At 64.1% G+C, this 12,500-nt stretch overlaps 2 protein-coding genes and 1 pseudogene across 2 annotated transcripts in view, besides 1 other annotated feature; all 3 read right to left on the bottom strand.

Annotated features, from left to right (window-relative positions):
• LMXM_01_0480 (beta eliminating lyase,putative) overlaps positions 1 to 663 on the bottom strand; it is a gene marked incomplete at both ends in the record, with an annotated part of 1,110 nt that extends 447 nt beyond the window's left edge. The window contains one exon of the mRNA XM_003871524.1: positions 1 to 663. This exon is cut by the window's left edge and continues 447 nt beyond it. Within this exon, the coding sequence (XP_003871573.1) occupies positions 1 to 663 (663 nt within the window).
• A 1,462-nt stretch (positions 664 to 2,125) lies between these two features.
• LMXM_01_0470 (putative fatty acyl CoA syntetase 1) lies at positions 2,126 to 4,216 on the bottom strand (the record flags this gene model as incomplete). Its single annotated transcript, XM_003871523.1, has 1 exon — positions 2,126 to 4,216. The coding sequence occupies one exon, from the start codon at positions 4,214 to 4,216 to the stop codon at positions 2,126 to 2,128; it is 2,091 nt and encodes a 696-aa protein (XP_003871572.1).
• A 2,877-nt stretch (positions 4,217 to 7,093) lies between these two features.
• LMXM_01_0460 lies at positions 7,094 to 11,425 on the bottom strand (annotated as a pseudogene).
• Positions 7,094 to 11,425: a sequence feature.
• Positions 11,426 to 12,500: the final 1,075 nt, after the last annotated feature.

Here is a 12,500-nt window from a genome sequence, read left to right as displayed (position 1 = left end):
CGCCTCGCCGAACATGCCACCGGCCTTCGTGGCGCCAATGTAGAACATGTCCGTCAGGCGGGCGATGTCTGCCAACGACAGATCGTTCACGGGGCTGCTGAGGGCCGAGGCGAGGCGGGCACCGTCGAGGAAGAGGTAGAGGCCGTGCTCCCTGCAGAAGACGGAGAGGTCCTCCAGCTCCTGCTTCGTGTACTGCGTGCCAACCTCCGTTGTGTTGGAGATGTAGACGAGCTTGGGGATCACCATGTGCTCTGAGCGATTCGCGTGCAGGGCGCTCTCGATGTCGGCAACGCGCAGCTTGCCGTCCGGGCACGGCATCGTGAAGACTTTGTGCCCCGTCGCTTCAATGGCGCCCGTCTCGTGCGTGCTGACGTGGCCTAGCTCCGTTGCGATGACGGCTTCCCACGGGCGTAGCGCCAGGCTGCAGGCAATGAGGTTCGTCTGCGTACCGCCGGAGATAAAGTGAACATCCGCGCTCGGCTGCTCAAGCAGCTCGCCGATGAGGCGTGCCGCCTCCGCGCAGTGGCTGTCCAGCCCGTAGCCCGCGTGCTGCGTCATGTTATCGCGCACCATCAGATCCAAGATCTTGGGGTGCATGCCCACGCTGTAGTCGTTCACGAAGCTGTACGGCCTCTGCTTCGCCGTCGCCGCCGTCGTTTCCATCGCCGTTCTGTTCGAAGCTGACGGAAAACACGAAAGACTCCGTGAAGAGAGGCAGAGGGGGGAGAGAGATCGGTACAGTAGGAGAGTGTGTGCGTGTGCAGCACTGTATCAGCAAGGGAAAAAGGTAAACCGCTAAGTACGTGGGAGGGGGAGGGCTGAGGATAAGCAAAGGGCGAGAGCGGAGTGTCGGGGGGGGGTTATAGGGGTAGGGTTGGGGTTGAAGGAGGAGGACAGGGGGAATATAGCGCACTCTCTGCACGTGATGGGCGTGCACGTGTGCCTGTGGGCGAGGGTCTCTGCTGCAGCGATGCGAAGAGGAGAAGGGAGAGTGCGCAGCGGCATCCACACACACACACACATATATATATATATATGCGTGCTGGGAGTCTGGTCTTCCACTGTGCTTGCGCAGTGGGATGGAGAGCCGTGGATGGTGGTGGCGGCGGTGTTGGTAGGGCCAGAAGAGAAAGACGCGGGTGAGCAACGCCATTGCCGAATCTCGCGCTGCTCCGCGAAGGACTCGTTCGTCACCTTGGCGTTGTGCGCCTCGACGTTGGTGCGACGCAGCTTCAGCCAGCGTCGGCGGTGGGGGGCCCATCACTGGCGCTCACTTCTCCAGCATGGCATTGCGACGTGCCCCACCGGCCAGGTGCCTTTGGCCGCCAGGGAGAGCGACGACGCCGCCGCCGCCCCTTACCGACGTCCTTTACGGCAAACCGGTGCCCCATAGCGAAGACGAGTGCGCGCTTCGGGGTCAGTGCGCAGCTTGGGAACTGCTGTCGATGCTGCCACCGTCGCGAGTGTGGAGCGAGCCATTCTTGTCCACAAGAGAGCATCGTCTCTCCCACATCGCAGCGTACGAGATGGCTTTGCACAGGGGTGCCGTCGTAGCAGCTCAGGCACATCCCGTTCGCCCGCTCGTCGGGGTCTGTGACGAGCAGGCGCTGCCTCTCCACGCTCCGAGATGCGTTAGCCCATCACGAAATTGCCGGCTGGCCGCTGCACTGGCTGACGGCTGCACTGCTCGAGTGCCGGACGAAGCGCGCACACGCGCGAGTAGACAGACAGAGACAGAGAGTCGAGTCGACGAGTACGAGGACCGTGAGGACCAAGAGCGGCGTGGTCGGATGAAGCAGGCGGAGGAGGAGGAGGGGGAGGTGGTGGAGGTGGTGTGTGTGTGTGTGAGGGTGTGGGTGGAGGCCACGTGATGGACGGACGCCGAGAAAGGCGCTGGGGCAACAGACTGATGCGCGCCCCCCCACCCCTCGCGTCGACACGGCCACCTGCACGCTTTAGGTTTCTGTTACTCGTTGCTGCGTGAGGGAGGGAGGGGTGGGTGAGTTGGTGAGTAGGGCGGTATCGTTTTGGGGAACGTTTTAACATAGAAGCCAACGTGTCCGAGGTGGTGGTGGGAGGCGCACACACACGCACACACACACACACACACACACTTCTTCCTTGACTAATCTGCAAAGAGCTCCTTGATGATGTCGGCGTAGTGCTTTTCGATCGCGCTCCGGCGCACCTTCATAGAGGCCGTCACCAGGTTGTTCTCCGGAGTCCACTCGTCGCTCAGCACACACACGCGCTTCAGCAGCTCGAACGATTTCTTGCCCGCTTTCCGGCCAATCTCCGCGAGCGACGCGGTGACCGCGGCGATGAAGGCGGGGTCCTTCAGGATTTCTGGCCACCTCGCGTTGTCGACCTTGTGGGTGCGGGCAAACTCCATCGCCTTCTGCTCGTCCGTCAGCACGAGCGCCGTGATGAAGGGCTGCTGCGGGTCCACGAGGACGCAGATCCCGTTCGGCGCCACGACCGGGCACGCGCAGTAAAGTGCTTCGAGGTTCTCCAGCGCAATGTACTCGCCCAGGCAGTTCTTCGCCAGCGCCTTGACGCGGCCAATGATGCGCATCTGACCCGTCTCCGCATCCATCTCGATCACGTCGCCCGTGCGCAGCCACCCACCCGGGAGTATGCTCTGCTCTGTCAACTCCGGCTGGTTGTAGTAGCCCTTGAAGACGAAGCGGCCGCGCAGCAGCAGCTCGCCACGTGGGTGCGGCTTGTCCGTGTGCTTGTAGTGCTCCGTGTCCAGCAGGCACGCCTCGACGCCGTGCAGGAGCTGCCCCACCTCACACTTGAGCTCACCGGAGCGCTGCACGGAGGCGTTGCACACAGACTCCGTCATGCCGTAGCCCTGCGCCACGGGGCGGCCCATCATGACGGTCAGCCACTCCTGTGTCTTGTCGGACAGTGGAGCACCGCCGCAGCAGATGCCGCGCACCTTCGACCCGAGAATCTTGCGTGGCGCCGCGAACACCTTCTCGTTCCAGTACGGCGTGTCCTTGCCCTCCTTCAGCGCCGCCAGCCGGCTCTGGTAGGCGTGGTCGAACACCTGTCGCTTGAGCGTGCCCACGGGCGGCAGCTTCGCCTCGACGGCCTTCCTGATGGTCTCGAAGATGCGCGGCACGCCGATGAAGAAGAAGGGGTTGAACGCCTGCAGATCACCGCACGGCCGCGCAAAGGCGTCCGTCAGCGTGCGCGGGGTGCCAAACGCGATGAGTGCGCCGCGCAGCAGCATGATGTTCTCGCACGTGAACTCGAAGATGTGTGCAGCCGGGAGGTAGGCGAGGTACGACTCCTCCTCCTCCCTGCCGATCAAGTCCGTCAGCCGCTGCTCCAGGCCGAGGGTGCCTTGCGTCAGCGCGCCGATCGTGTGCACGACGCCCTTCGGGTTGCCGGTCGTGCCGCTCGTGTACATGATCAGCGCCACCTCGTCCTTCGCGTCCTGCACCTTGTACGGGGCCGTCGACAGCGCACCCTTTGCCAGGACGTCGGTCCACGCGATCACCGTGTGTGACTCTGCGTTCACGTTCGCCGGCAGCGCGTCGAGGTAGATGATCGTCGCGTTATGGACGCCGTACTTGTCCATCAGCGAGATGAGCTTGCCGACGTTCTTGCCGTTGCACACCAGCGCTGCGCACGTCGCCTCCTTGAGAGCGTAGAGCAGGGCGTCTTCGCCGAGGTTCGCGTACACGGTTACGCCGATCATCTCCTGCGTCCACGCACCGAGGATCGTCACCAGCCACTCCCACCGCGTGTCCTCGTACAGCGCCACACGACTGCCCTTCGCAAGACCCAACTCGGCCAGGCCACGACCGAACGCGACGAGCCGCTGCCATACCTCCGCGTACGTGATGTACGTCGGCTCGCTGAGGAAGGTGTACTCCCATTCTCGCGTGCCGCCCTTCTCGTCCTTCGTGGACTCCCTCACCACCTTCTCAACCGTGCGGTACGCCATGGCGCGCTGGTCACAGCGCTCCTCGCAGATGACTGCGAGGCGCTGCAGGATCGTCGGTCCGTCGTACCAGTTACAGCACTCAACGTGCTGCTCATCCGTCAGCCGCGCACACCGGTACACACCGGAGCGATCGGCCTCGTCCTCCGTGACGCGCTCGTTGATGACGCCATAGACACGCCGCGCCGCAAAGTCCGGGTTATCGACGAGACGGGTGCGGTTCAGCACCTCCATGACGGAGACGACGCAGCCGCCCATGTTTCCGACACGCTCACGTCGTTCCACGCTTGGCGGGGTGGGGAGAGGAGGTGGGGGTTAGAGAGCGCTACAACAGAAAATGAGAGAGAAAATAGATGATGACGATTATGGCCACGGACACACACACACACACACGCGTGTCCGTGCAGGGGATGATGGAAGAGGGCCACGCGTGCACACGTGTCACTTTGTGTGTGTGTGTGTGTGTAAAGCGAGGGAGGAGGGAGAGAGAGAGGTGTGTATAGGTGCCTGCGTGAAGATGTACTGTGCTCGCTGGTGCGAGATCGGAGGGAGACGGGGACGGGGGGGGGAGGGGAGGGTTGAGCGGATACGGCAGTCATGGAGTCGAGGAGGGGGAGGGGGGCGTGCGTGCGTGCGTGCGTGCGTGCGTGCGTGTGCGTGTGTGTGCCCCCCCCCCTCCCCTCCCCCGCACACGAACCGGTGATGGACGACGTCGCCCCAGACGTGCTGGACGTTGCCTGGTAGGGGTGAGGAGGGGGCGAGGGGGGAGGGAAGGGACGGCTGCATCACGCGCTCACGGAGCGGCGCTTCGTGATGTGTTCGATCGAGCGCGCCAGGTCGACGCCTCCCCCCTTCCCCCCTCGCCCTCCTTATCCATCCATAGATCCCTCGCCCACTGGGCGGACATGGACACAGACACGGCACAAAAGCCTGTCAAGATCCCCACCCAACCACAGGAGGGGGCGGTGGCGGTGGTGACGGCGATGGCACGCCTCCACGCGCCTCCTTACACACACCCACACGCGTCCCAAGACAGCCAGTGTCCATCGCGCTTGCTGGCACGGTCGTGCACCTGCACGGACGAAGGGACCTGGATGCGCTGCGTGTGCAGGAGTGCGAGTACGGCTGCTGCCACGCACAGCCTTCTGACTTGGTTACGTTCCCCTCCAGTTCACTTCGACGCCTCTTCTTGAGACATTGGTCTTCATGTTCGGCTTAGCAAGCACAGCCGCACGCACGCGTACACGCGCACGGTTTCCGGCGTGCATGTTTCGGTGGGTGGGCACGTCCACGACAGCGACGCACGTGGCCACACCCAAACGACAGAGCTGCCATCGCAGCGACAACGGAAAAAAAAGATGAAGAACGGAGGCGAAGGGCACAACGATGGCGCACACGTGCACGCCCCCCGGTGTGCGATGTGTAGAGCACACAAGTGGGTGGGGGGGAGGGGGGAGGCGGGGAAGGTTCAGGGGGAAGGGCGACACAGACCCACCCCCGCACACACACACACACACACACACGCACCACACACACACACACACCAGCACACCAGCACACACAGGCAGGCAGGGAGAGAGGGAGAGAGAGGGGCGTTCGGCGGTGGTGGGTGGTGTGCCGTAGCGGCATCGGTGGCGGGGACAGACGACGTTCATTAGAAATGAAAACAGAAACTTTTCCCGTTATTCATTAAAGTCGCGTGCGCACGTGCTGCGCGTTCTGTGTGTGTGTGTGTGTGTGCGTGATGTGCCCATATGTGTATAACTGTATGTATATGTATATATATATATATAGATATCTGTGCACTGCACAGCACAGCACAGCACAGCACAGCACACACACACACACACACACAAACACACACATGCGCAGCACGTGCGCATGGCACAGCGAAGGGAAGAAGAGACAGCAGACAACGGACAAGTCAAGGAAAAGGGCTGAGTTCAGCACGGACACACAGACACAACGAAGCGAGGCGAAGCAGCCAACCGACGCACTCATCAGCTGAGCCCTAATGGGATCACAGCCACCACCACCACCAGAGAGTCGCGCCAGCGTGACACATACACACACACACACACACACACACACACACACACACACAAAGAAACACCGACGGCGGTGCGCAGCTCGCCATCGTCCGCGGCAACAGCGGAATAAACAATAGGGGGAGGGGGAGGGGGAGGAACAACGGAACGACGAGCACGGCAACAGTGACAGCGACTGCGCCCCCTCTCCCCCACTGTGTGCGCGCGTGTGTGCGTGTGCGCAGATTACGTTCCCTTCTCCCCCTCCCCTCTCCCTTTTTCTCTGTGATTCGTTTTTACGCTCTGAGAGGTGACGTGCGTGCGTGCGTGCGTGCTCTGAGCGTGAGCGTGAGAGACACGCACACCCACGCACCCACACACGCGCAGGAGGGAGAGGGAGGGGGGAGTGGGGGGAGTGGGGGGAGGAGGACGAGAACGAGGAGGGGGAGGGAGGGGAAGGCATCCACGGAAGAACACACACACACACACAGATTAGGGACAACATGCAGACACGGGCAGGCCGATCCGCGAGTTACATACGGCAGCCGACGACGACAACGACGACGACCGTGATGAACACCGCGCCAAGGACACTTGGAGGGAGGGGGAAATGGGAGCTGTAGAGAGCACGCAACATGGCGGAGGGAGAGGGGGTGGGGGTGGGGGAGGACGAGGGGGAGAGTGAGCGCCACAGCGGACGCCGCACACCATCATTACCGTCTTCCTCTGACGTGGTGTTGGATGTCGTCGACAGCGACGGTGACGACATCCAACACCACGCATAAGAGAAGAAGGGGCCAAGAGAGAGGCAGATACACACACACACACATACACACACACACACATACACATACACACACACACACATATACATACACACACACATACACACACCGGCACACGCGAGTGCCACCGCCACTCGTGATCTTTCCGTCCACGCGAGCCGCGTATTGCCCTCCCCCTCCCACCCTTCGCTTTCTCGCCATCCTTGCCGGAGAGAGGGGTTGGGTTGTGTGGCGTGGGTGTGGTGGACGCTTCCCTCAACTCGCGCATGCTACGCATTGCTTCATGACCTGCTTGGGGGCAGCCGGTGATGGCCACACCTATGTTACTGCTGACGGCAGCCACCACCGCTACGCTTCTCCTCGTGCACCGGCGCCCTGGGCGAGTCCTGCACGGCAGTTGACGCCGCGGGTGCGGCGGGGGCAGCTACAGCTTCCTCGAGTGGCTCAGCGACCTTCGAGTCCTCAGGCTTCGCAGCAGGTGCCTCCGCCACCGCCGGAGCCGCAGGAGCGGGCGCAGCGTCCACCTCGGTGGGTGCACTCTTCGTCGGCTTCTCCGACTTCGGCGCCTGGCTAAGCGCGGCTTCTGCCGCCGCGTCCGGCAGCGAGGCCGACGTGGACGCATCAGGCGAGGAGGATGAGACCTTGGCGCTGTCCTTCTTCTTCCCTCCGTGCGCCGTGCCACCGCCCTTGCCAGTCGTCGGGCTCGACGGCGCGCTCTGCGCCACTGCCCGGCCACCGTCGCCAGTGACTTTTGCCGTCTTTCCACCCTCGCCACCTGCCGGCTTCGCCGCCGCCGCCGCCGTCGGAGTGGGACAGCCCGTGCTGGGAGCAGCCTCATCAGTCGCCGGGGGAACCCCGACAGCCTTCTTCTCCCTTACCGCAGCCTTCTTCCTGACCTTCGTGGAGGGCAACACGGCATCGACCTTGGCATCCGTGGCCTCCCGCGCCGCCGCGCTCGCCGCCGGCGTTGTCGGGGCGGAGGCCGCTGTCTTCACGACCACAGCCGCCGTCGTTCCTGATGCGGGAGAAGCGTTACTGCTGGCGGCGTCTGCAGGGGCCGCCGTCGCCCTTCCACACGGCGTGCACACGGAGGACCCCTTGTGGCGGCCCCTGGACTCACGCCGCACCTCCTTGAACTCGCCACACACGGCGCAGAAGCCGTAGCCGGACTTGGCCCAGCACGAGTAGCAGTAGGGCCGGTGATCGCGGCGATCAATACGGAGGTCTTCGCTCTGCTTTGGTTTGTGACACTGCGCGCAGTTGCGGCTGCCGTCGCTGGCCGCGCCACCCGTCGCGCGCGACGCCGCGTTCTTACCCGAGAGCCCAGCGGCAGTGCCGTTGCTGCCGGCCGTGACAGGAGTCGATGAGGCCGCCGCCACCGCCACCGCCACCGCCGCGGCCCCGCTCTCCTTGCTGCCGTCCACAACATGGAAGGACGGAACGATGCTTGCTAGCTGCTTCAGCTGCGCCTCTGTGCTCAGCTGCAGTGGCAGCCGCGGCCCAGGAACGGCGGGCGGCGGCGCCGGAATTGCAGGCACGGCCGCCACGCGCGACAGCATAGCGGAGGCGGATGGGTAAATGGAGCGACCCGGCGCCGTCGGGATGGCAGTGGCGGCGGCGGCGGCGGCGGTGGGGGCGTGGAAGGCAGGCGGGCTACCAATGTCGCTCATCGGCGGCGGCATCATACCGTGCGTAGGCAGCGGCGTCGCCAGGCCCTGCATCATGCCCATAGACGCAGCAGCGCCCTTGGCGCTAGCCGCAGCGACAGCCGCAGCAGCCGCATCGTACGACGGCGGGGGCACGTTCGGCACGTTGGTGGCGCTACCACTGCCACCGGCACCGCTCCCATTCCCATCCAGCTGGATCTCGGACGGCACAATCTGCTCGTTCAGCAGCCACGCCACCAGCTTCGCCCGCGGGATTAGGCAGGAGCCAAGCAGCTCCTCCAGGTCCAGCTTGTAGATCGGGCGCAGCACGTCATACCGGATGCGGCGGAACACCCAGCGTCGCGGGATGCCGTCCACGAGGCTGCACGTCACGATGCAGCCCTCCACCACGTCGGGGTGGCGCACGTCGACCGTGGCGTTCTCGTACTGCACGTACATCTTCTCCGTCTTGTCGTACACCTCAAGCATGAAGGTGCGAATGGGATGGTCGCTGAAGGCGTCGACGTTGCCGCGGCGCGCTGTCAGCTGCTGCTGCTGCTGCTGCTGCTGTTGCTGCTGCGGTGATACGGTGCCGCTCGCGTTGCGGCGAAGGTCACTCGTGGTGACCTTCATGGAGGTCGGAATTCCGTCGGCGTCCGTCTCCGGCGGCTGGCGTGTGTCGAGGAGCTGCCCAACGCGGAAGTCGACAGTCATGCAGGACGGCTGCTGCCACACAAAGACATGGTCGCTGCGGTGGATCGGGTTGACAGCCTGGAAGACGAGACCGTCGCTTGGGTACTCCTCCGAGTCGAGCATGTCGACCGCCTCCGACATCTTCTGCGTCGGCTGGTGCACGACGACGCACTCGACGCCGTCCTGCGCAAAGAACGCCTTCGATTCGCTGCACATGTTCGCGGCGAGGAAGGCCTGCCGCTCGGAGAACGTCATGCGAATCATCTTGTTGCTGCTCGGCTGCACCGCATCGCTCCAGTAGTGGGCGTCGTACACCAGGAAAACCTCCTTCTGCCGGTCGCGGGTCAGTCGCGTGAGGTCGCCCTCCAGCACAAACATGCCAACGCCATCGCTGTCGAGGCGGCTGCCGAGCCACGCCTTCAACGGCATCTGCAGCACCGCGCGCATGTGGGGCGGCACAAGGTACAACCTCTTCTCACGGTAGACGAGCAGGTAGCGGTGGCCGTCTACCTTCCGGCGGATGCCGTAGCGACTCTTGATGGCGTTGATGCGGCCCTTGTCCTTCATTTCCTTCTCCGAGAAGGGCACGAGGTCGGTGCTGCCCGGGAACTGCGAGCCGCGGTTGTTCACGCAGCGGAAGAGGTGCGTGAGCACCTCGCTGTACTCCTTGTAGTCGTCCACCATGATGTTGGCGCGGGAATCGTCGTACTGGTGGTTGCCGATACTTCGCGCCGGCGGCTGCGCGCAGCAGCCGAGCACCATCGTGCGCAACATCTGCACCACCTCCTCCTTGCTCTTGGTGGCGTCGACGTAGCGGTACATGCCCGCGCTCTTGGCAAGGCTAACGATGCGAGCATGAATGACACGGTGAAACTTGAGCTTCTCCTTGAGGTAGTCGTCGCCGCCCATGCGCCTCACGAGCACGTCGTCCTCCGCGCACTCCATGCCTACAATGCCCACGAACGGAATACTCTTGGACAGCAGCAGCGCACTCAGGTAGTAGACATCCTCGATGCCCTTGCAGTTCTTGTCAATGACAAGGCCCTTGATGTTGCGGTCCTTGTGCTGCCTCTCCAGCAGCTCGTCCAGGCGGCTGCTGAGCGCGTCGAAAACGTCCTTCGTCGTCTCCCAGATGGAGCGCTTGCCCTGCTGCTCGGTGAGGAAGTCGGCACCGCTGAAGAAGGCCCAGCCCATGCCGTCGGTCTTGAGGCTATTCACGAGCTCACGGCCGAGCGTCGTCTTGCCAACAGCCGGGATGCCGGACAGCAGCACACACGAGAACTTTGGCGGCTCCTTCGAGTTCAGTGCAGCCAACGTGGCGTTGCCGACGCTCACGCGCGCGTTCGCCGCGACGGTCGGCGGCGGTAGCGGCAGCGGCAGCGGCATCGGCGGTGGCGGTGGCGGTGGTGGCATCATGGTGTTTCCGGTGTGGTTCATCATCATCATCGGTGGCGGGGGTGGGGGCGGTGGTGGCATCATGGAGGCGGGCCTGCTTGCCGCCGCCTGCATACCGGTATTGATGTGGTTCTGGGTGTTGTTGTGGCTGTTGCGGGCACTGTTGATGCTGCTGGTCGGGGCGACCGCGTTGGCGCCACTGGCGGTGTTGCTGCCCGGGTGCGGGTGCATGTACGAGTGGTGCGGGGGAGGGGCCATCATCGCCGCAGTCGCTGCGGCCCCCGCTGCCTGTGGCGGGATCATCGCACCACCTGGTGCGGCCCCGGGGGTGGGAGGGGGTGCGCGTGGCATACCCATGCCCGGCGCTGGAGGCGGCATGCTCGCCATGGGCGGCATCGTCCCGTGTGGGGCCTGCGGCGGTGGATAGAAGGGCATCATCATGCCCGGCTGCTGCGGCGGGTGCTGCTGTGGGCCGCTGCTGCGCTGGCCCGGCGGCATTGGGGAAGAGGCAGCACCCATGGGCATGGGGATGGACATGGGCATCGGCATCGGCATCATGCTGTTCATGGGCATCATCATGCCCGTCTGCTGGTGCTGGTGCTGGTGCGTAGGTGGCGGCGGCATCCACATGGGCATCATGCCATGCTGCTGCTGGTGCTGTGAAGCTAAGTGCTGCTGCGGCGTGGCCATGCCTGCGGGATGGTGGTGGTGGTGCGGCATTCCTCCCGGCGTGCCGGGCTGCTGGAACATCATCCCGTTGGGTGGCGGCATCATCACTGGCGGCGGGGGCGGGGGGGGCGGCAGGAAGCCTGCGGACATCATGCCTCCAGTAGACGCAGCTCCCGGCATTGGCGGCGGCATGCCCGGGATCATGCCCGCCATCTCCGGGAACCTAGGCGGCGGTGGCATCATCATCATCATGCCTTTCTTTCCAGCTGACTGCGCCGGCGGAAGATGCGGGGCTGGCGGTGGAAGAGCCTGGGCACCACTCGCTGGCGACCCCTTCGTGCCTGCTCCGGCCGGTGGTGTCTTAGTGCCTGCGTGGCGCGTTGGCGGTGGCTGCTTGGCGGGTGGATGCGCAGGGGCCGCAGCACCAGCAGCAGGAGTGGTGGTGACAGTCGGCGGCGGTGGTGGTGGTGGTGCCCCGGTGGCAGACGGCGTAAAGGACTTGGCATTCGCGTTCAGCCGCGTCTCGGCCGACACGGGCGGTTTCGCCTGGGATGACTGCTGCCGTTGCTGGTGCGGGGGCTTCCCCGCATCAGCGGCTAGGTCTGACATGGAAAGACTGCTCCCCCTCCACCCTGCCTCCGTTGCCTCAGCCTTTTGTATCGCTTGTACACGTGTATTTTCCGTTCCGCGACGGTGCTGCGTGGTGTCGTGTGTGTAGGGACGCGGGTTGCTCGTACTTCTCCTTCCGTCTTCAGCAGCGACCACAACGCGTCACGGTGCACACACGCATGCACGCACACAAACACGCACACGCATGCACGCACGCAGAGGGAGGGGACAAAGAGGGAGATGGCGGGGAGGGAGTGGCGGGGGGGGTGATGGTGATGGTGTGTGTGTGTGTGTGTGGACCTCGCCGGCACCAACGGGGCGGAGAAGAGGCTGCTGCTGCTGCTGAGCGAGCAAGAGGAAGGAAGACCACAGTGAAGGCAGAACGGCACAACTCCGAGAAGGGAAAAGGGGGAGGGGGGAGGGAGGAGGGTTGGCGGTGGCGGTGGGGTGTCGGAGGCACACGCACGCGCACACGCACGAGAACGGGCGAAAAAGTCGTTAGAGTGGGAGAAGAGCGACGGCTGGAGGGAGGCGGAGGCAGAGGTGGGGTCTTTCGTGTCGTTGCCGGCTCTCGCTCTTCGTCGTCGTCGTTGTCGGCGTCTTTTTGGGCGCTTGTAATAGGACCTGACTACAGGGGAGAAGAGGCGTTAGGGGGACGGAGTAACAACAACGAATGGGGGAAGGGGTAGGGGGAGGGGGAGGGGGGATGTGTGGGGGA

This window comes from Leishmania mexicana, chromosome 1 (genome assembly GCF_000234665.1).
Source record: "Leishmania mexicana MHOM/GT/2001/U1103 complete genome, chromosome 1".
Classification (NCBI taxonomy): Eukaryota; Euglenozoa; class Kinetoplastea; order Trypanosomatida; family Trypanosomatidae; genus Leishmania; species Leishmania mexicana.
The sequence above is the reverse complement of the archived record's forward strand: the minus strand, read 5'-3'. Positions and strand labels throughout refer to the sequence as shown.